The following is a 23025-nucleotide window of genomic DNA, read 5'->3' as shown; positions in this document are numbered from 1 at the left end:
ATTGCTGGCTAGCTGTATTTTGAAAAGTTTAATAGTATTGTCACTTATGATAAATAAAAACTTATATCGTATATCTATTTATGAAAAAAGTCCCTTTATTAATTAGAGCTTATTACCCATTTCTCTTTACCCAAAATTGGCACTTGTATCCATAATTAAATCCCAGCCATAAATCATCCCAATCGAGTACGGATACTATAACAAAAATGATTATTAGTAATTATTAACTTTTAATTACTATTAAATATGTATTTTTAGCGACAATTGTCACTCTTTATATATGTCTCTAAAGCCTTTAGCGACGTTGAATCTAATGACATTTAACTAATGTCAGTAAAAGCTTTAGCACTCTTTATAAATGTCAATATTTAATGCTGCTAAAAATTGTTTTTGTTATAATAACATTATATTGTTTCGACACTTAATTTATCAATATAATTAAAATATTTTTAAAAAATTATGATATTAAACTCTTTACTACTCGAAAATCTCCTAATTAAGAAATATCAATATTTTCTTTAAGTATAGATATGACAAATAAAAATTAAAGTAATCAGACAAACTAGATTGAATAAAAAAGTGAAATCACCCCATAAATATGAAAAGGAAAAGGTTATATATAAAGGGATAAAAACTAAAATTGTTGAAAAGATAAATATACTATTTAATTTAATAATAAAAGAAGATTTATTATTAGATACTATAATCACAAAAATTATACTATATTATATATAAATAATATATAGTGCTTCATATTTTGGCTCCTTTTAACATTTGTGGATTTCACTTGCGTTAACCTAGAGCCACCCATGCATCGATAAAATTCACAATATTTGAAATTAAAGCCAAAGCGCCCCCACTTCTTTGAGTAGAGGGACAAGAGATCCATTAATATGAGAGGCCATAACTCTATCCATCGATCCAATCAGTTCACTACCTATGAACACAACTGGAACTGCAGGTGAGTTCCCAAGAAGCTTGGAAAGAGCCTTCTCCATCGACTTTCCATTAGGGTCATGGTCTAATTCGTACACCGTTGGGTTCACACCAAGCTCACAAAACAACCTCTTCATTGCATGACACATGCAACAACTACTCGAGCTAAATATCACGACCGCGCTCACGGATGCTAACTTCACCACCCTCTCCAATGAGTCCGAACACGAGGACCTTCGCTTCACCCTTGTGGTTCGGTGATTCCCCCTAGATGAATTTGATTCTTGATATTGCATTTTGAACACTATAAAAATAAAAACAAAAAATCGTCTTAAGGAATATTATGAATTTGTTGAGTGATGACAAATTGGAAGTAGAATACATACATATATATATATATATATATAATGGGGGGGGTCTTTATTTTCGTGAATTTAATTTTTGTGCATGGGAGATATGGAACGTAGGTAATGTAAAATTAAATTTTTTATTTTTTTTGTGTTAAATGAATCATTAAATACTAAAGGTGTACAATAGCCCGTGGCCGTTTGCAATTAATTGCAAAAAGCAATATATAGTTGGAATAATTGGAATTAAGATGAAGTGTTATACATCTATATTTCTTCTTTTTTTTGGCTTTCCCTCCAGGCTACATTTAAATCAAAATTCATATTATATAGTAATTTCATACTTAGAAGAATAATAGAAATGTATATGCAAAGATCTATTATACATATATTGATTTATGCTATTAAGTCTTAATTATTTGCACTTAATAAAGGTCTTACTCTTGAGAGGATTCGTAGTTAAGTACCTTATTAACATCCTAAAAAGTATATATATTCAAATTTCAAATTTTGAATCGGCTAATTGTCACAATTTTACCTTAGTATAGAAGCTCACTCACATGGATTAAGTGGAATTATTTTAATTGATAGAAGCTAATAAACAAAAAATTGAACGGTGTTCGAAATATGTATTAAAATCCTGATTAAATTCGAATAAAGCACTGTATGACTTATTCGGAGATGACGCTCCCAATTAAAAAAAATCGTACTCAGTGTTACGATGTGAGTTTTCTAGTTCAGATTTGGAGTAGTCTTGCTAGTTGCTACTGCATCGATTAATGAGAAACTAATAAAGTTACTAATTGAAACGTGGTAGATCGCAAAATTAAATAGAGACACTATCGACAGCAAAGTATTTGTATATCAATTACTACTCCATATTTAAGAACTTTTCCTTTGGGGTTCCACATATTTATATTCGAGCATCTTACATAAATGTATCACGTAGCAAAACTTTTTAGTTAAATGGTTGTACGTATATGTAATATATTTATATTATTTAAAAATAATATATTTATAATATATAATTATGTATTAAAGTTGTATATATATTATTATATGAGTAATTACTATATAAAAAATGAGTATTAGAGGCAATTAATTAGCAATTGTTGTTAAACAGAGTATGTATTTTTAGTGGCAATTAGCACTTTTTGTATATGTCCTTAGCTTTAGCGACATTGAATATAATGACACTTAACTAATGCCGATAAGGAATTTAACATTCTTTATTAATGTGTCTATCTAAGCAATAAAAATTATTTTTATTGTTAGAATATTTATACATGGTAACAATACATCTTTCTCAATGAGTTGTCAAAATATGCTGACCCAACCCATTTCAATCCTTACAGGCTAGAAGTTAACGGGTTGGGACAGATTGGTCCTTTTAATTAAAGGGTCTATAAAATAGCAGTCAAATTCAACCCTAAGTGAACCACGGATTGACCCTTCAATCAAAAAAGAGAAACATTTTCCTCTTAGAAAATATACGAACGATGATATCGGATGAACACGAAATCAATACATACATAAATTCATTTACTAATTACACATAGTTCAGTGAATATATTTACAAAATAAATCTATAATTGCCAAGATACAACATTCGTAAGATCATCGGAGCAAAAATAATTACATGATCACTATTTTTATAAATAAGACAATAAAGATGAAGTGAAAAATTAGATATAAAAACAAAAGTAAAAGAGGTCAAAAGTTCATAGTTATAATTGAGTAATGGATTTCGGCTAACACGAAATTTTACTGGGCTAATGACCCTAGAATGTAAAAAATATGTAATAGTCTTGATACATTTTAAAAATATTTATTGATAAAATCTTAGTAAGTAAAATACTACTTAAAATATATATAATAAATATTTTTAAAATTCACAGTTGACGGCTAGCCTATGAGGCTTTCGGGCTGGACTTACGAGGCCAGCGAGCCAAATGAGGTTTGACTAAAAAGCCTTGTTCATAAATGAGTTTAAAAAAATTGATTTCAACCTCATTTAATTCAATGGTTGGATTGGACCGGCCTAGCGGGTTAAGTCCATTTTGACAACTCTACTCTCGATTAGTTAATTTGAAAAAGATTGAACTTTTTGAAAATCTTAGATTTTTAATTCATTTACTTCATTTTTAATAGAGGTGAAAAGGTCAACTCGTTATGTCAATAATTATTTTTTTAATAGGTTTTCAATTCAAAAGTAGACAAGTAATTAGGGACAAAGAAAATATTAAATTTTCCACCTTACTAAAATAAGAAGACATTAATTATTTTTTTTCTTATATTATCATTGTAATTAAATCTTTTTTAAAGTCTTCACATTTATTTGTAAAACTCTGAAGAACTTTCCTTAACAAATAAATTAGAAAAATTATTATTTTTTATTTATAAATTTTTAATATACATATAAAAAGAAAAAGTAATCAACTATTCACTTCGTACCTATTTACTTATCCACTTTTAAATTGACACACTTATTAAAAAAATAATTAATAACACAATAAATTACTATTTTATCTCCTATTAATTATAAAGTAGATAAAAAAACTTTTACTAGTTTACCATTTTACCTTACTTTTTAATTTATTAAAATAAACAAATAATTAAAAATAACTATAAAAAATAAATAAAAACAAAAAAAATATCATCTTATAATCTTAAACGTGTTCGGAACGAACAAAGAGAGGGAATTGTTTTGTGTAAAGGCCTTAATTTGCGTAGTTAGGCGGCGGAGAATTTAAGGATTGGGTGCGCCCGCCGCCGTCGAATTTAATTGTGTCGTAGGTAAACACATTGCGTAAGCATAAATGTCATCATGTTGGATCTATACCAAAGTAAACAAGTCTAGTTTGGTACAATTAGGTTTCTATAATTATATATATATGTATATATTTATGACTAGGCAAGTTTTTGTTTCTATAATTAATAAATATACATTACTCATAGGAGTAGCTCTTGTTTTCAAAGTTTTAAATGTACGGGCGGAGTTAGAGGTCTATATAGATTGTTGGTTTGATATTATATTAAAAAATAATTAAGAAAAAAATTATGTTTGAGTGGAAAATTTTCGTCAGGATTTGACTAGAATGATATTTTTTTTTATGTTATTTTATATTTTAAAAAATACTTTTATCCTATTAATTTTAATATCTTTTAATTAAAAAATAAAAAAAAGATTAATTTATTTTTAAATAAAAAATATTATAGTTTTTAAGTTTTTCAACTATATTCTGATCAAATTTTCTGGTCATTTAACACTTCTCAATAATTAAATCAACATAAAGTTGATTCTTTTTATTTCAATATTTTGCTGATTTTTCTTTTCAAATTTTCTTTATTTTTTCGATTTTCTCACAATTGGGGGGGGGGGGGGGGAATCAAATCTAATTTTACTTATCTCTGTGATAAGCTAAAACTTTAAAACGTTAATTGAGTAGGAACCCTCAAAAAGATTGAAAATTCAACATTAATACAAAAGTTTTCGTTAAATATTAGTGTTTGATACGTTAAATCTATAATATTAAATGGTATATTAAAATGAATACAAAACAAAACATTTACAAAGTAGATGATTAACTTTCTATATCATGAAATCTATAATAATGTAAGTGTAATACAAAATAAAATAGGGAAAACTATCTTACTAGACAAACATCACTATAATATATGTACTAACTTTATCACTACTTTCAAACAACTACATATATTATCACTTTTAATATTTTGTAACAATTATTATTGAAGATATAATCAGATAACCATATTTCTTAAAATTAGAATTCATTAAGAGTGTGTTTGGTGTGAAGGAAAATATTTTTCCATGGAAAATGTTTTTCCATGGAAAATGTTTTCCTAAAAAATGTTTTCCTAGAAAACAAGTAGATTTTGGACTTATTTTCTCATGTTTGATTGGTGAGTAGAAAATATTTTACGGAAATGATTTTGTGTTTGATTTATGAATGAAAAATGTTTTTGATAGACATATTTTATTTTTACTAGAGTAAAAAATAATTTATGAAATTGAAAATATTTTTTAAAAATAATTTTTATATGGGGGGTGGGGGGGAGGGTTAGGGATCGGGTAAAAAAATAAAATTGAATTTTATTTTTGAATTGTTTTTTTTCCCAAAAAAATGTAATTTAAAATTAGATGAGAGTTTTGGAAAATGTTTTCCTTAATTTTGAAGGGAAGTCATTTTCCTTAATTTTGAGGAAAATGAGTTGATTTGAAAAACATTTTTCAAAACTTTTATCCCAACCAAACATGAGAAAATTGAAAAACATTTTTCAGAAAATATTTTCCTTCATACCAAACACACTCTAATTATCTTTACATTTTAACTCTACAATTAACGTTTTACTTTTACTTTTACATTTAAAAACTCAACCATTTTCTCTATGTTTATCATTTATAGGGTTTGTTTTCTTCATCGATCAATCAACTATGTCATCTTCAAAGAAGATCGTGTGAAGAGTTTCAAATTCCAGTCAAGCTATAGATCTTTATCCAAGTTTCAAATTTCAGTTAGACTCTATTGAAAAACAAAGACTTCTATTAAAAAAACAAAGTGTCATCACTTAGGATCACAATTTAAGACGTTCTTGTCATGTAATCTGGTCATATTTCAACGAGATCATTGTGTATCACACTTTTGTGGAAGGTCAAATTCATCAGTGACCCCCTAAACTTCACACCAATTTTTACTTAGACACCTCATGTGGGGTTCTGTTGTGTCATTTTGATACTTTTTGCTGACATGTCAAAGTCAGTGTGATACACTCAACAATAGCGCGTGAAAGACTTAATTTAGCCATTTTTAATTTTATTTTGGAAAAATTAGCAAACTAGTCAAAAAAAATTTAACATATTTAATGAAAACCTCCATATTTTAAAAACATTAGTAAAAATGTCAAAAATGTCATTATTTTTCAAAAAAGATGTATCCTCAAAAATGCCTCTTTGATTTATGCATTACTCAAAGATTATTAGAAAATATAATTTGTGCAACTAAAATAGTTTAAGATAGAAGAGCTAAGTTTCTTCGTGATTTTATCCGCATTCAAATTCAAGATAGTAATGTCAGCAATGTAAATACACTATTAATAAAAGAAAAAAAATTGGGTGTAGAAGATTTCAAAAAACTTGTTGAAGACCAAGTTAAGGAAGAATAATTTTCTATTAGTTTGTTTTGTATTTATAGTTTTTTTTAAGAATTTAATATTCCTTCTCAATTTGTATTCAAATCGCTGTGTATGCTATCAATATTTGTATTTATTAAAAATCTTATGTTGCATAGTTTATGAATCTTGTATTTGTCCCTAATTTGTATTCATCCCAAAAGTATGTCAGCTAGTTATTTATTTTATTAATAAGAAGATCAACTTTATATTTGTTTATTTGTTTTTATAGTTTTCTTTTAATTTTTGTATCCTTTCTTAATTCGTATTCAAACTAGTATGTATGCTATTAACCTTTATATTTTATTTAAGAATGATTGCAATAAATATTCTCGTACTCTTCAATTTTATTTATCATTCTCACTTTTCTATCATATTATTTATTTATTTTATACATCATTATGCAAAATAAAATATAAAAACTAGAACGAATATGACTTAGGAAATGAAACAAGACTCTAAAGAGAAAAATAAATATACAGTTTAAAAAATATACGAATAGAAATATGTTTTTAAATAGATACATATTTATTTGGCATACCTATTGCAATGAATACAAACTAATAAAGAAATACAAGTTTCATTATATAAAATGCAACATGAAAACTAGAATGAATACAAATGCAAATGGTAAACATATTGGAATGAATACGATTTAAGCAGGGATACAAAATTCTGAAAAATAATTACAAATACACTATGTGAAAAGAATGTCAAATAATAGATAAAACTATAGGTGTTAAAATTTCTAAATTAAAAAAAATTAAATTAATATATAAAACCATAAGGTATTCTCATAAAGTTTCATTACAATAATTAGTGAAAATTGAATATTGAATTTTTTGATTCCATGATTTTTATAACAATAGATAGTGAAAATTAGATATTGAAAATTTTATAGATGTGGTAATTCTTTAATTTCGTGATTTTCATAACAATAAATAGTGAAAGTTTGAATATTTATTTTGGTAAATAAAAGTTTGTAGAAACAAAAAAAAATTAAGAAAATTAGATATTGAACTTTTTTTAAATAATGGTGAGAGGTGTATTTTTTAAAAGATGGTGAAAAAAGAAAAACGAGATGGAAGTTGATCTATTTTGATAAGATGTAACTTATGAGATTTTTAAGAATTTGTCCCTTTTTTAAATAATTCTTTTCTCTAAATTCCTTCAATCTGTTATATAAAAATTGTATTCTTTAAATAAAAATAAATAACAAAAATATAAATAAGATACATAACAATTTTATTTTATTTTTTACATTTTTACTAAATATTGAAAGTGTTGCTAAATGAATTCTCTTACATGTTAAATATTGACATTTTGAAGAAAAAAATTCCCTTTTATTTTCTCTTCTTCTTCTCTATTTTTGAAGCCACCACCCCTTATCGTTTTTTCAAGCTTAAATTCCTTCAATGGACGTCAAATTTTTTATTCAAATTCATTTTTAAGTCATTTTCTTCTTCTTCATTGTATTACTTATCTAAATCTATCATTACCTCCCTCCATTTTTTGCCGAGAAAATGGATATCAACACTCAAATTTCATATTTATTCTCTTCTTTTTTCTTCCTCTCCCTCTTTCCTTTCCAAAGAACGATACTAAAAAGAAAGAAGATCAATAAATATGAATAATAATAAAAGAAAAAAAATTGAAAAAAATACAAAAGAGATTTTGAGTGTAATGAAATAAGAGATTTTCTTAAAATAATATTTTTAATTTATTTACTAAATAGATTTTATAATTTTTTTTAATTGAAAATAACACGTGTAATTATTTAATTGATTATTTGCCTCGTCATCAACGAGTGTATTAAACTCTCCTTTACTTTTTTGTTTATTGTCAGAAAAGTGTCAAAATAACACAACAGAACCCTAAATGAGGTGTCTAAAATTAACATCGCTTAATTGAGATGTCTAAATGAAAATTGATGTCAAATTTAGGAGGCCACCGATGGATTTGGCCTTTGTGGAATTATAATAATCACAAATTCATTGATGCAGACCCACTAAAGCCAAAAAACATATTTATCGATTCAAATTTCATTGATAATATCAAATAATTGAATACACACTTCATATACGTAACAAGTTTCAAATACATATATATTATAAATGATGCATATAATTGGTACATAATTAATACATCTAAGTCACAAAATATGTATCACATATACATATATAATAGATCGAATACATCCAATGAAACTAGATGCATGCATCAAATTCATTAATTAAAGGCACGTATCTTGATCCATATTTAATAATTTTGATTTATGTAAGATTTTCAAATGAAGGTTTTTATCTAGTTAAAAAACAACAATATACTTTTATCAGAATATTCAACAAAGTAACAATCAACTAGAGAGCGAGATATACATTGTTCTCTAAACATGAAAATGTGAAGAAAAAGATCTCGAAATTCTGGACAAAATATAAATGGAAGAAATTTATTTATTATTTGAATATTTTAGAACTTATTAGAATAGATATATCCAAAAGTTGTTAAAGGTGTAATTTCCTCCTTAAATTAAGCATTTTAGTTACAATCCTTAATTAAATATGTATAATGCTTTGTCATTTCCTCGGATACATGTATCTATAGAGTTAAGATATATGTATCCAACCAACAAAATGTGGTACAACAAGTAATATTTGAAACTATCGTGAAATTAGTTATTAAGATCTAAATTAGTGAAATTTATGTTGCTTGCTCGATAAAATATTTAAATGTTACAAGCCTAAATTTGAAATAATATATGTAAACAACGAAAACCATAAGCTGATACACTGTCACAAATATTGTATAACAATATATATTTTGTGAATACTCAGTGTACATGCAATATATATTGAGTATACACAAACACACACAAAGTATACATTGGTTATTAAGGTCCAAAGTGTATATTCAATGTATATAACTAATGTATATTTTTTTGAATATCAATGTTATATATTATACAATGTATATACATCTTTATCGGAAACAACCTCTCTACCTCTAAAGTAGTCGTAAAATCCATGTAGATTCTATCCATACCCTACTAATTACACTTGATTATTTTGTTGTTGAATCTATATAAATCTCATATACAAAAATCATTAAAACCAAAGGATCGGGAGAAGGAGGAGGAGAAGATTCACTTCTTCACACAAAAAAACACACATTTTAAACTAAAACGATTGAGCTAAGACCTCCATACTCCTCCAATAAGCACCTTTAAATTAGCAGCAACATTTATAATACATAGAAAATGTCGATACACGGTACAATAGTATATACACATTCGTTATTCAATATATATACATTTTATATACATTTGCAAGGTCACTACAAAAACTTTGACATTAACATGTAGTAGTAAAAATATTTCCTTTATTCTGCCACATTTACAATAACTTGACCTACAATAAGTAATTGTTCTAACATTCTTAATTTAATGAGTATGGATCCATAAAACTTGAAGTCTGCCTACATCGTACCCTCCTCAAAATTCACTAGTGAGATTTCACTAGAATTGAAATTCTACCTTTTAAGTTTGGGCAAATTGCAGAAGCCACATACTTTTAAGACAAAATTAATATATATCCCTTAAAATTTTACAATTACAAAAATCCCTCGAAATGAATACAATAATATAAGCGCCGATACATTAGTCTAATGCGCGATATACACTAATCTGATGCATGAGATACACTAATCTGATGCGCGAAATACATTCATCTGATGCGCGAGGTACATTTTATACATGATACACTAATCTGATGCGCGAGATACATTAATTTGATGCGCAAGATAGACCAATATGATTCGCGAGATACATTAATCTGATGCGCAAGGTACATTTTATACATGATACACTAATCTGATGCGTGAGATACATTAATTTGATGCGCGAGATAGACTAATATAATGCGCGAGATACACTAATTTAATGTGCGACATACATTAATGTGATGCGTGAAAATGAAGGATTTTAGAAATTTGTAAAGCTTACAGGGGATAATGGTAATAATAAGTAAACTAAAATGTGAGATTTCTTTAGTTAATCCAATTAAGTTTTAAGTGAGTTTGAGATATGAAAACAATTTATCATAAAAAGGGGCAAAAATTTCAAAATCAAAAGTTCATATAAAAGGGGAAATGAAATACAATAATAATCAATGATATGTCATACAAAATCCTCAACTTACTACTTACTACTTATCACTCTTTTTGCATTATGATTATAAGAAACTATGTCTTCCTTCTAGCCATCGATGTAGAATTACCATCGAAAAAATCGTCGATCAATATCTCTATATCCTCTGGTTGATACTTTATATACTTCTCTGCTTGCTTTGCATTGTCCAAATACTGTCTAAATCTCCCAAAAAATGATCTATAAGCTGGAATCACCAATGCAGATATCGAAACTCGAAGTTCAGATTGAAGTTGTTCATCACTAACAACCCAAGTACTCTGACTCCTATGTATTTCATCGAAAATCACGTTGAAATTCTTGAACCTCTCTTTAACTGTTGTTTTCGCCACTTTCCCGTGTACTTGCATCCCATCATGTGTTAGTATTTGAAGTACTTTACCAAATGTCTCCCTTTGATAGTTCTTGTGGTAATGTCTAACGATCGTTGATCGTCTCCTACACCACGTATCGCCCATCACTTGATGAATCTCCGCGGAACCTTTCACTTTTTGTAAAATGTACCTACCATTGTTCATTAGGAAAATATGGCGTAACGCAGGGTCTCTGTAAAGGTTTGATTTAGCTTCCAGATTTGTGTCGAGAAGGTCCATAATCGTCACTTGTTGTATTGAAAATGGCGTTGTCTCGGAGTTACAATGTGGGCTATCGTTCTCTGCTTCTACCTCCAATATTGGCTTAAATTTGGCAGAGGAATTGGCATTGACATTAGCATTGGATTCTTCGAGTTTTACGTGTTGCTGGAAGATGTGTTCTAGGGTGATTTTGTATTCACAAGCGTATTTTAAGTAATTCATGACGTAACGAGTTAGGGGGTGCACTGCACCACCAGGGACGGGGGTCCTTGCAACGTCGTTCTTTATGGAATTTTCGAGATCACTAAATATACTTACAGCTGATTCACCTAACCTGTCTATTGTAGCTTGAATCTCGGAATTCAATTCGTTCTCACATTCATTGGAGCACGAGTTTTTGATGGATGGAATGAGATCACGCAAAGCTTCATACATGTCTAGGTATTTGAAGAGTTTCTCCGCGGAGCGTTTGGTCATGGTGACAGCCTCAGCAAAGTCGAGAAGCTGAATGACAATTGCACGAGCTAGGTTGCTAAATAGGGTTTGAGAATTCATTGGAGACTCGGAGAAAACAGAGTCCCCGAGTCTCTTTTCACCGGGGAACAGAGTTGTTGAGCAATTTTTTACAGCTCTGATCCACCGTGTGATCTCTCCTTCTAAAGAATCCCATTGCATTCTTTGAACGTCCTCCATATTGATCTTCTCGAATTCGAGCTTCTTCATTTGTTCAAAACATGCATTTCTCCTCGTAGTTGAGTACACTTGACAACATTCTGTTTCATACCCCGCCATGATCATGGTAGAGGCTATTCTGTTCATTCTTGTCACCACGTCAGGAGGAAATGACGGATATTCCTCCTCTCCACTCGATTCAGATAGGGTTAAACTACATAGTTCCCCATCTACTAATAGCCTGTTTGAATTGAAAGAGGAGTTTTTATGAACTTTAACATGACTTGAAGAAGAATCTTCTAACAAGGCTCTCAAATCCTCTTCCATTAACGTCATGGCCCGTTGTAGGACCATGCTCGTTCTGTTCAACGACCTAGTGGTCGTTGAACCTAATGGAAATTCACTCAAGGAATTAGTCAATTTGGATAAACGTGTCACTGCTTCAACGAAAAAATTGTCCTCCTCCGTCATCTTGCATAACCTAGTGGACGAATTTTCACTAGTACTATGCTTGCTGATTTTCGATTCGATGATTTTTGAGAATGTCTCAATGATTTCAGGGACTTTAGGGGGATTTGATTTATCATGACATGTTGAAAGCTCATCGATGAATCGATCAATATCATCCGATAACTTCTTGACATCCTCGTTATGATGATTCAAGGAGTGATCCAATTCTTCCTGGCTGCCTTTTCGCGAATGTGGATCAGTTGACGTGGTTGGATGAGGTGGTTTCGGGCTGCCTGTGAAGCTACCATTTTTATCTAGGTGATTCTTCACCATTTTTTCGATATAACGAAAATTTCTAGATTAAGTCAAATAGATTGAAAATAATGATAATGTTTAAGTGATGAAAAAAATGAGAAGAATGAACAAAAATTGATTGAGAATGATGAAATGATGATGTTTAATTTTTTGTGATAGAACGAGTTTATGGGAACAATTGGTTGGTACAAGTTGACAATTGACCCGGTTGACAAGTTTTAGTTTGATAATTGTGCTTCACACGACTTTATTTTTTGTGTTAGCAATGATTGGATTGGATTTTGTTAGTAATGGTTGCCCACTACTTACTAGTCCACGTGGTAGTCGGATGGTAAGCATATCTTTCATTCTTAACTAGAGGTTTCATATTCGAATAATGATAAATGAAATTAGGATAGGTAGGGAGGGGGTTGTAATAACCAAACACCATGTTTTGAGTATTTATAAACTTTGGTATATAACTTGTTGGATGGTTTGAGATGAGACTCGAGGGGTTCGGACGTGTGTTGGATTAGTTTTAAGTTGATGCGATCAGTGGCGAAATTAGGATTTTCGATAAGGGGGTTCGAAATCTAAAAACTAGAAAAATAGACACACAAAGTAGTCGAAGGAGGTTCGGCATATACTGCATATATCTTTAAAATAATTTTAACCATGTATAAATTATATAATTTCCGTCGAAAGGGGTTCGGAAGAACCCCCTCATTGTAAGGTGGCTCTGCCACTGGATGCGACTGAGATGAGAGACTTGACTAGCGTCGTGATAGCGAGGTCCTGAGCCGTGATCCCTAGAGATCTTGACAAGTGAAGGTCTGTGATTAGGTGTGGCGAAATCAAATTCAACCGATAGAATCCTTCAGAATCATTTAAATTTGTACGAATTATTGACCCAATCATATATTAGCTAGACTCATTTCACCCCATTAAGAATTGGGTTGATATGTTGTCTGAATTGACTCGTGAGAAATTTTGTCAAAATATTTATTTAATTTAGTATGTAATACATAGGCATGATAAAGAAAAATAATAATTTTTTAGCTATTCAAAATTTATATAAATAAAATAAAACACACCAACTAAAACTTACAAGTAGTTGACATTTTAGCCCATGTAAACTCGATGCATTTTAGCCCAATTAGCTTTTGGGCTGGTCAATAAACCACTCATTTTAACTCAATGCATTTCAACCCAATTAGCTTTTGAGTTGGTCAATAACTCGCTTATTTATAACTTAGCTAATTTTACTTGTTCATATTCAGCTCAACTCACTCATTTGACATATTTATCCGTGATCGTCAAGGTTGTACCTTGAAAGTCCTAAAGACTTTGACCAACTCGTGTTCGTGAACATGAAGAGATGATTTGCCAGGAAGCCTAGGTCGTTGATGATCGCAATCATCTTGAAATTTTTTGAATATTTAAAAATCATTGTTCGCAAGAAACTAAATTTTGTTCTTGAGTTTTTGGGCTTCTACGTAGGGGTAGTCATTGATCAATCAGTTTGATTTTTGTATTATTGGGGTTTAACTTTTTTGATTCGTGAACATGCTAAATCAATAACCAAATAAATAAGATTTATTATCGATTCTCTGATTCTTAAAGATTCGACTTCGATTTAACCGATTAAAAAAGTTCATATAATCATATATACACATGTTCATAAAATAAAATTGTAGCAAAACTCATGCAATAAATTGTAGAAACAATGTTAACTGTCTATCTTTATCACAATCAAAATTTCATAAAATTTAAAAGAGAGAAGGTAATACTAGTTTGTGTCGAGAAGATAGATAGTGTCATTAATATGTATAATTAGGAGTAAAATTGTAACTTTAATATAATCTTATTAGGTTATCGATTTAACCATCAACCAAAATCATAAAATCAAAAATCGACCAACTAAATAAAATTACAAAAATGTTAACCAAACAATATTTTTTAATCATTAATTGAAATCATAAAATCAAAAATCAAACCGATTTCCACTGAATAAAATTACAAATACTGTTAACCCAATGATATACTTTTTTTGTGCAATTTATGGGTTAAATTGATTTCTGCACACCCTACTTCTATTTCACATGGTTTGTACCTTTTTTTAACGAATCAATGAGGTTAAAAACTTTATTTTGGATTATTTACACGATTTAATTCGAGCTTTTACCTTCAAAGTTTTTTTAGTTTTTTTTTTTTAAAAAAAAACAATAGACATGGAAATTCAGGACTTCAATCCAAATACCCCTTATTTGCAATACTAAAGTGATAGAACGTAAATTATAATCACGAATAAATATGAAGAAACATGATTTTAATTTATTGATAAATAATACGGGTACAATTTTGTTTGTCCCTTAATTCTTCTCTCTATATTTTCTAGGATGATCTAAATTTAATCTCTATGGAAGGACTTGAGAATCTTTTGAAGTATTTGATTATTAAGAAAATTGTGACATATATTTTGATATATTTATGAATATTTAAAGTTTTACGAAATATTCTAGATGCTTTTAAAGGGAATATAATACTTTTATATATGCATAACCTAGGATTAAAATTAACCTATTTATATAATATAAAAACCAGAGTGACCTGCTTAAACAAACAGGTTCTATGGTGTAGTGGTTAGCACTCTGGACTTTGAATCCAGCGACCTGGGTTCGACTTCCGGTAGGACCTTTTTTTTTCTCTTCTCATTATATGTATCGGGACGTACCCGATGTATCGGGACCTTAAACAAGGTATTCGAAATCAGGATGTGATGAGTCGAAATGTTTTTGGAATGTATTCGCCTATTCGAGTTCGACCAAATTTATTCTGATAATTTTAAAAAGGATAAAGATATAATGTAATTAGCTCTTAACACTATGAAATTTGTGTATATTTTTTTTTTTTTTGGAACCCTAGGATAACCTGCAGCCGTTACGACCTCTGCCCTTCAGGTGAGCACTTTGTTCGAATTGGGGTAAATCCTCCACTGTGTAATAGCCTGCCACAGTGGCGCATCCATGATTTTCATTAAGGGGGTTGGAAAAAAGAGAGAGTAGTGCTTAAGATTTGAGGTTTAAACTCCTCAATCACTAAATCAATCTCTAATCTTAAAAATTCTTAAGACTGCCTAAAATATACAACGAATTATTTTGCCGAGGAGGTTCGGGTGAACCCCCTCGGCAGACTCTAGGTCCGCCCTTGACCTGCAAACCACACCGCACTAGGCAAGTCCTATGCGACAAACTCGACTCAAAAGACATTAAGGAGAGATCAATTCCGGATCACTCGTGTGAATAGCCACCTTCCAAATCAACTGAGCTATCACGAAGAATTACATATCATAATACTAAAGATAAATATGAGACAATATGCTAATAACAACGGTATAAATGAACTAAAATTTTAACGATGGCAAAATTATGCACTATCTAAAAAGTATAGAGACAAATATGGACCCTCTCCCCAAATACTTATCTATATATGTTTCAGCTGATTCGAGAAAGAGTATATTTGTACATCATGTGTCAATTCTTGACTCTTCTAGTAAAGTCGTGATCAATCTCTATTCTCTAGAGTTATTTACTACACAGGTTTAATATATGTTATTATTTTTATTTTTTTTATGCAATATATTTAAAATTTAAGTCAATATGTTTTATATGTTTTTTAAATACTCAAATTTTGTTAATTTGTGATTTATAATATTAATAATTGTAATTTTTAACAATATATATTATCCTTTTATGTACACAGATGAAATATTAAGAGGCAACCAATTTTATCTTTTAAAATTATTTTACGATTTATAATATATTTTACGTAATTTTTAAATATATAATAAACAGGAAAAATAACCGTGAATTTCTGTGAAGCCTACTCCACCTATTGGAAAGAGCAGAGATATAGTACCCTTTTTGTCCATAAAAAAAAAATACACACAATACATTAACGTTTACTACAAAATAATTCAAACATTTAATTATAAAGTAAAAAAGTCTTGAATGACAAATTACCCTTTAAATCAAAGTCAATTTCAAGGAGCTTACATATTATCTAATACACGTGTAATTCAAGCTATAATTATTTTTTTATTTAGTATTTAAAATTCGTATTAAAATTCTAACTATATTTAGAAGATAAAGTAAAAAAGTCTTAAATGACAAATTAACTTTTAAATCAAAGTCAATTTCAAGGAGCTTACATATTATCTAATACACGTGTAATTCAAGCTATAATTATCTTTATATTTAGTATTTAGAATTCCTATTAAAACTCTCATTATATTTAGATTGTATATTACATCTTACAAAACTTATTTGAAAAGTAAAATACGCTTTTAATTAAATTTTCTATATATCCAAAATTTAAATCTAAAATCTCTAATTAAAATTAAAATATATGGACACAACGACTTAAAAAAGAAAGAAAATTGAAGAGGAAAAAACTCCAACACGTACACGTTTAGTGGGTATAAATAGAAGACACGGTTTTTGACTTTTACTTTTAATTAATTATAGTTTGAAGTAAAAGGTTTGTGTAATCCTTTAAATACTCACCATAAATAACAACCCTATTTTTGTCCATTTCATTCATTTTAACAACAATAACCACCTCATTATCTCAAAAACAACAAAACCAAAACCAAAACCAAAAAAAAGAAAAAAAAATGGCTCTCAAGGCAATTCCAATTTCTCAAGTTGTTCCACACATTGATGAAATTCATGTTGAAAATGTCTCATTTCCTTCAATTTACAATAATAATTCTACATCTCTTTCCCATGGTAAGTAATCACCCTTTGTATCTCAAGTTCAATTAAATTTGAGTTTGTATCGAGAAATTATAAAATGTCTCTATAGTTAGAATAACTAAACATGATATATCTGATTAGTTTGTGACAGATGATTTTTAGTATAGAATCTGATTAAATTTGAATTTGCGCTTTCACCTTCAATTTACAATAATAATTCTACATCTCTTTCCCATGGTAAGTAATCACCCTTGTATTTCAGGTTCGATGAAATTTGAGTTTGTATCCAGAAATTATAAAATGTCTCTATAGTTAGAATGATTAAAACATGATATATCTGATTAATTATGACAGATGATTTTTTAATATTGAATCTGATTAAATTTGAATTCGCGCTTCGCAGATGAAGATGAGGATGATGATGTTGGGAAGATGAATAATAACAATAATAAGTTTGTAGTAATGGGACATAGAGGAAGTGGGACAAATATGTTGCAATATTCTTCATGTCATGAAAATATAATAAAAGAGAATACTTTGCGTTCCTTCAATGAAGCTACTAAATTCAACCTTCAATTTATCGAATTTGATGTTCAGGTTAGACGCTCTTCTTATTTACTTCCTTTCGAATCATTTTATTTGTCATATTTTTTTTTAAGTTGTAAGTCACTTTAAAATATATTAGAATTTTTTTTTGACTATGGTAATTAATTAAATATAAATATATATATATATATATATTGTGTGGACAATTAAAAATAGTGGCCTTGTTTTACTGTCAACCTCTAGAAATGACATGTGACACTGTGAATACGTGGCAGGTGGTGTCTAATTTTGTGACTATTGTCAATTTATCATCAAATCAACTTTTATATGTAAATTATTGACGCCTTGTACTATGATAGCATCATTCATTTTTGACCAAAAAGGGAAGTATAGTTTGAGCGAAGTATAGAAATAAATAGTGATAGAAATAAATTTTTATATTTTATTTAGTAAGTTAGTTTCTATATATGATGGAATAAGTTATGTCAGAATAGTTAGCTTCAGACTAACTTATTATAGAATAACTTGTTATCAATCAATCGATCCCTAAATGTTTGAATAGAGAGGAAGAAGCTTTGATAAAACTTAAATCAAGATTATATCTTAGGAACTAATAGGTTGAGCTAGTGTCACTTGAGAAAATTATCACTTGAGAAATCCTATTACATTACATTATTATAGACCGGAAATTGTATAAACTCGCGAATTATATAATCTCGCAAATTATAGACAACTTAAATTATAGGTACAACCTGTAAATATGTAAAATTATAACTATGAAGGATAATTAAATTTTATTATAGTGACTATTTGTGAAAATCTTCGTTACACAACTGGTCAAAATAAGCCACTTAATAAAATAAGTGGGTTATATACCATCACAATGTGAGTATATTCAACATTTTTTTCTCTTAGTTTTATTGAGTGTTATAATAAATATGAACATACTTCCTCCGTTTAAAAAAGAATGACCTCTTTTCTTTTTTATTCTGTTTAAAAAAGAATGATCTCTTTTTTTTTTATAACATTTTAATTTCAGCTTTTCACGTGATATGTACAAGATTAAAGGCTAATTTTATACATTTGACGTAACTTTATTTTAGGATTACAAGATTCAAGAATTTCTTTATTTTCTTAAAATCATTCTTCGTGAAACAGAGAAATAATAAAACCTATAATGATAATGTTTGTACATACTTCATGACTTGCTTAAGTGTTAAAATTCTATGAGTTTTAAAAAAAATATTCTTTTCATATTGAATATTTTTTTTTAATCTATGAATATTTGAATTCAATTAAGGCACTGATTATTTGTTTGTCTTTTCAATTCCCCCCCCCCCCCCCCCTCCTTCCATGCTTCTTGGTAGGTTTGCTTGCAAAATATAAATGGCAAGCAAAAAATACCATAGATGAAACTTTGTATCAAAATCTTTTTGTAGGTAACACGCGATGGCTATCCAATAATTTTCCACGATATCTTCATTTTTACACAACAAGAGGTTCGTTACAATAAAACACATTATCACTACGCTCGAATACGATCATGTCCTAACTCTCGATATTGATTTTGCGATGATTTTTCAGGGTAAGTTGATTGAGAAAAGAGTTACGGACCTCACTTTGGAGGAGTTCCTTTCATATGGACCTCAGAATGGCTCAACAAATGTAACGTATTCTTCGCCCTTCATACGATGATGTAAATGGTTTCAAATTCACGAACTTATACTGATATGTTGTTGTTGTTGTTGTAAATAGGTGGAAAAACCATTATTCAGGAAAACGAAAGATGGAAGGATCTTCGAATGGAAGGTCGAAGAGGATGATCGGTTATGTACATTGCAATATGTGTTTGAGAATGTGAGTCAGTCTGTAGGGTTCAACATTGAGTTTAAATTTGATGACAAGAGAAATTATAAAGACGAAGAACTTGTTCGCGTTATTCAAGCAGCTTTACAGGTAAACGCACTACTGCATCAAAAATGATCTTTAGCAGCAATTAATTAACGACAATTAGCAGTCTTTGTATATGTTCCTAAAGCCTTTAGTGACATTAGATCTAATGACACTTAACTAATAATGCCTGAAAAGACTTTAGCACTCTTTATTAATATGTCTATTTATTGCCACTAAAAGTTGTTTTTGTTGTAGTGACGGAAACTGAAAGTTGTTAGTACTAACATTATTGTTGTAACATACTATGATTCAGGTAGTGTTGAGGTACGCCAAAGGTAAGCGTATCATGTTCTCGAGCTTTCAACCAGACGCGGCTCAATTGATCAGGAAGGAGCAAACTGCCTATCCGGTGAGTAAAGTTGAGCTCGTTCGATTCAATCTTTAAGGTTTTTAGCATTTAACGTATTATATTGATTTTCTAAGAATTATAACTTCAGACCTATATATGAACTCTGCATCGAAATTATTGAATTCAAATGAAATCAAGGTGCTATATACGGCTGCATCCGCTCTCTATATATGACCGTCTAGGATCATGAGATTCGTGAACGTGTTACTGAAACTCCATAACTACAACGAACAATCTCCTAAACGATAGCTTTAACTGCCCGCCACCATACGAGTAAACATAGTTTTACTTTTTCTAATAAACACTTCATTTGAGCATTTCTTGAAATGTGTCATCTATATAATCATGATCCAGGTTTTCTTCCTAACGAACGGAGGCTCTGAAATTTATCCGGACATCAGAAGGAACTCGTTAGAAGAGGCGATTAAGTTGTGCTTAGAAGGCGGTCTACAAGGCATCGTCTCGGAGGTGAAAGCCATTTTAAGAAATCCAAAAATGATAGCAAATATCAAAGAATCCAATCTTTCCCTTATGACTTATGGCCAACTAAAGTAAGTTTTAATCGAGGAAAAGTTGTATACAATGTATAGTGTATGTATATACTAGTTTAGTTTTTCGTCTATCGTGCTTACTGTACTAAAAGAAATACGTTATACGCCCTTTCAGCAACGAGAAAGAAGTGGTTTACTTGCTATACATGATGGGTGTTGATGGAGTGATAGTAGATTTCGTTGAAGAGATTACTTCAGTTGTTGCCCAGTTTTCGAACCAAGTTCATCATGACAGAAAAGAACACTTGTTATTGTTGGAAAAGAGGTTGTTATCGGAGCAACGAATAACTCTCTGCTCGGAGGATGAGATCTCATATTTTCGAAGGCTCGTGCCAGAGTTGATACATTTGTGAATCTGTATAATCGCAAATGTACGATTAGATGGTCTTGTTTTGGTATGTATATTGGTATATTGTATGTTTTCATGTATAAGGTTTGTGTAATAAAATTTTGTATAGGGACATGTATCATGGAAAGTAGTTAACAATCAAATGTATAGAGGGGATTAATGAGGTCTGTATAAGTTTTTAGATATAAGCAATCTACATTTACATAAATATGTATTTACAAAGAGTGCAAAATAGATGGATATTTCACAATTCAAATGAATAACGTCCTAAGAAAAGGTGTTAGGTATAAATAAAGGTCATCATTTTTTTCAGTCATAGATGGGGCTACGGGTGGTAAAATCAAACTCAAGTTAATCTGTTAAATTCATGTAAGTTTGACAGGTTATTGATCTGTCAATTTATTAGCTCAATATATTTCAATTTCATTAAAGAATAGGTTGATATGTAACCAGGATTGACTTATTAAAATTTTTATTAAAATATTTTTTCAAAAAATTAATATGTTATATAGATCGAATAAAGAAAAAGTAATTTCATTAAGTACTAAATATATATTTCGAAAGAATAAGCAAAACAACTAAACTTGATCAAAATTGGCTTGAGTAGAGTTGTGATCCGTTTTGATCGATTGGATCATGACTACTTTATTATCTTGATCTATTATGATCCAACCCACCCAACCGTCACCCCTAGTTCGGACATACGGATAATAGAAATAAGCAAATATGTAAGGCAGGCAGAATACAAAGCACAAAGATAGACAGTGGCAATGACGGAAACTCGAAAGGGTCGCGTTTGCCGGTAACCAAAGCATCATGTCGTGAGGCTGACGGAATCCAATCCATAAACCTGGAAATGAAACGTTGTTCATTCCCTTTCGTCAAGTAGGTAAAGTAGGTATGGGTCGTAATTTAAAGATTAAGAATTTTAGATTTTAGATTTTCAATTATTGAATTAACATTCTTTAAACAAATATAATGTTTGTATCAAAGTTATTGAGTTCGACTTAATCCACATCTTGGTCTAGTGGTGTATATCCATGTATATTTATGTATCACCATTGTATATTGGTATATTTCTTATATAATTGTCATGTCCAAATGAAAAATGATTCTGATATGGCAAACTCAAATGTTAATTTTGGATCTCCAAAGTTTCATCAATGGCACCCCAATGATCATCAATCGCAGTTGCAACTTGTGTATGAAAAATTAGATAAATTTAAGAACTACGTGTAGTATTTAAATGTAAACAAACAGATTGTATAGTCATTTTCGAGTAGTTACAACTGTTTGAATATTTTCATGATGGAGGCAACTTCCATACTTGATGATCAGAACACGTAACCAATATTAAATGATGATTTTGCTAATACAATAGTAATAAGAATACAGTAACATCACGTTTGATGATTCTAAATTTCAGTATTTTAAATTTTAAATAGACTTTGAGTTTGAACTTTTGTTATTTTTATCACTCTTTTTTATTCCGCCCATGAATCAACCCTATCCAAATTGCTCAAATCCCATGATTCACCGAGCTAATTCGATCCATTCTAAAATTATCTTTTTTTAATGAACTTCGAAAATATTAGTCCAATCGTGTTAAATGCCTAGCTCTTGTTTACTCTAGATTTTAAAATAACTTTTGATCTCAAGTCCCATGATTCACCCAGCTAATTTGGTCCATTCTAAAAATATCTTTTTTTCAATGAACTTCGAAAATATTAGTCCAATCCTATTAAATGCCTAGCTCTTTTTACTCTAAATTTTAAAACAACTTTTGATATAAAAAAAAAAAAAAAAAAAAAGGTGATGGTCCAAACTATGAGAAGAAGCCTCATGTCACTTT

At 29.5% G+C, this 23025-nt stretch overlaps 3 protein-coding genes and 1 non-coding gene across 5 annotated transcripts; 2 read left to right on the top strand and 2 right to left on the bottom strand.

Moving 5' to 3' along the window:
• Positions 1-640: 640 nt before the first annotated feature.
• LOC112940699 (glutaredoxin-C1-like) lies at positions 641-1292 on the bottom strand. Its single transcript, XM_026028983.2, has one exon. It carries the CDS (start codon positions 1230-1232, stop codon positions 840-842), a length of 393 nt encoding a protein of 130 aa, XP_025884768.1. The 5' UTR covers positions 1233-1292; the 3' UTR covers positions 641-839.
• Positions 1293-10608: 9316 nt separating this feature from the next.
• LOC101243736 (exocyst complex component EXO70C1) lies at positions 10609-12764 on the bottom strand. The gene has a single exon (XM_004228808.5). It carries the CDS (start codon positions 12705-12707, stop codon positions 10713-10715), a length of 1995 nt encoding a protein of 664 aa, XP_004228856.1. The 5' UTR covers positions 12708-12764; the 3' UTR covers positions 10609-10712.
• A 2529-nt stretch (positions 12765-15293) lies between these two features.
• Positions 15294-15365, top strand: TRNAQ-UUG (transfer RNA glutamine (anticodon UUG)). The gene has a single exon. It is a non-coding gene; the product is annotated as a tRNA-Gln (tRNA).
• A 1868-nt stretch (positions 15366-17233) lies between these two features.
• LOC101264545 (glycerophosphodiester phosphodiesterase GDPD3-like) lies at positions 17234-21381 on the top strand. Of its 2 annotated transcripts, none has more exons than XM_004228385.5 (8): positions 17234-17458; positions 17829-18022; positions 19411-19470; positions 19556-19636; positions 19727-19927; positions 20178-20273; positions 20628-20824; positions 20940-21381. In XM_004228385.5, the coding sequence occupies exons 1-8, from the start codon at positions 17344-17346 to the stop codon at positions 21175-21177; spliced, it is 1182 nt and encodes a 393-aa protein (XP_004228433.1). In that variant the 5' UTR covers positions 17234-17343; the 3' UTR covers positions 21178-21381. The 2 variants fall into 2 exon arrangements, with proteins under 2 accessions (XP_004228433.1, XP_010325619.1); XM_010327317.4 differs by lacking the exon at positions 17234-17458 and adding an exon at positions 17527-17662.
• The last annotated feature ends 1644 nt before the right edge of the window (positions 21382-23025 follow it).

The sequence above is a fragment of the Solanum lycopersicum genome, chromosome 1 (genome assembly GCF_036512215.1).
Source record: "Solanum lycopersicum chromosome 1, SLM_r2.1".
NCBI classification, from domain to species: domain Eukaryota; kingdom Viridiplantae; phylum Streptophyta; class Magnoliopsida; order Solanales; family Solanaceae; genus Solanum; species Solanum lycopersicum.
Note: the sequence above shows the minus strand (reverse complement) of the source record. Positions and strands in the feature narration are given on the sequence as shown.

What these genes read in the sequence shown, in the direction of transcription:
- LOC101264545 (XM_004228385.5), top strand. Translation starts at nt 17,344, where the DNA reads ATGGCTCTCAAGGCAATTCCAATTTCTCAAGTTGTTCCACACATTGAT. An exon ending in TCATTTTTACACAACAAGAG is followed by an intron (nt 19,471 to 19,555) that starts GTTCGTTACAAT and finishes ATGATTTTTCAG; the next exon opens with GGTAAGTTGATTGAGAAAAG. An exon ending in TTATTCAAGCAGCTTTACAG is followed by an intron (nt 19,928 to 20,177) that starts GTAAACGCACTA and finishes ACTATGATTCAG; the next exon opens with GTAGTGTTGAGGTACGCCAA.
- LOC101243736 (XM_004228808.5), bottom strand. Translation starts at nt 12,707, where the DNA reads ATGGTGAAGAATCACCTAGATAAAAATGGTAGCTTCACAGGCAGCCCG.
- LOC112940699 (XM_026028983.2), bottom strand. Translation starts at nt 1,232, where the DNA reads ATGCAATATCAAGAATCAAATTCATCTAGGGGGAATCACCGAACCACA.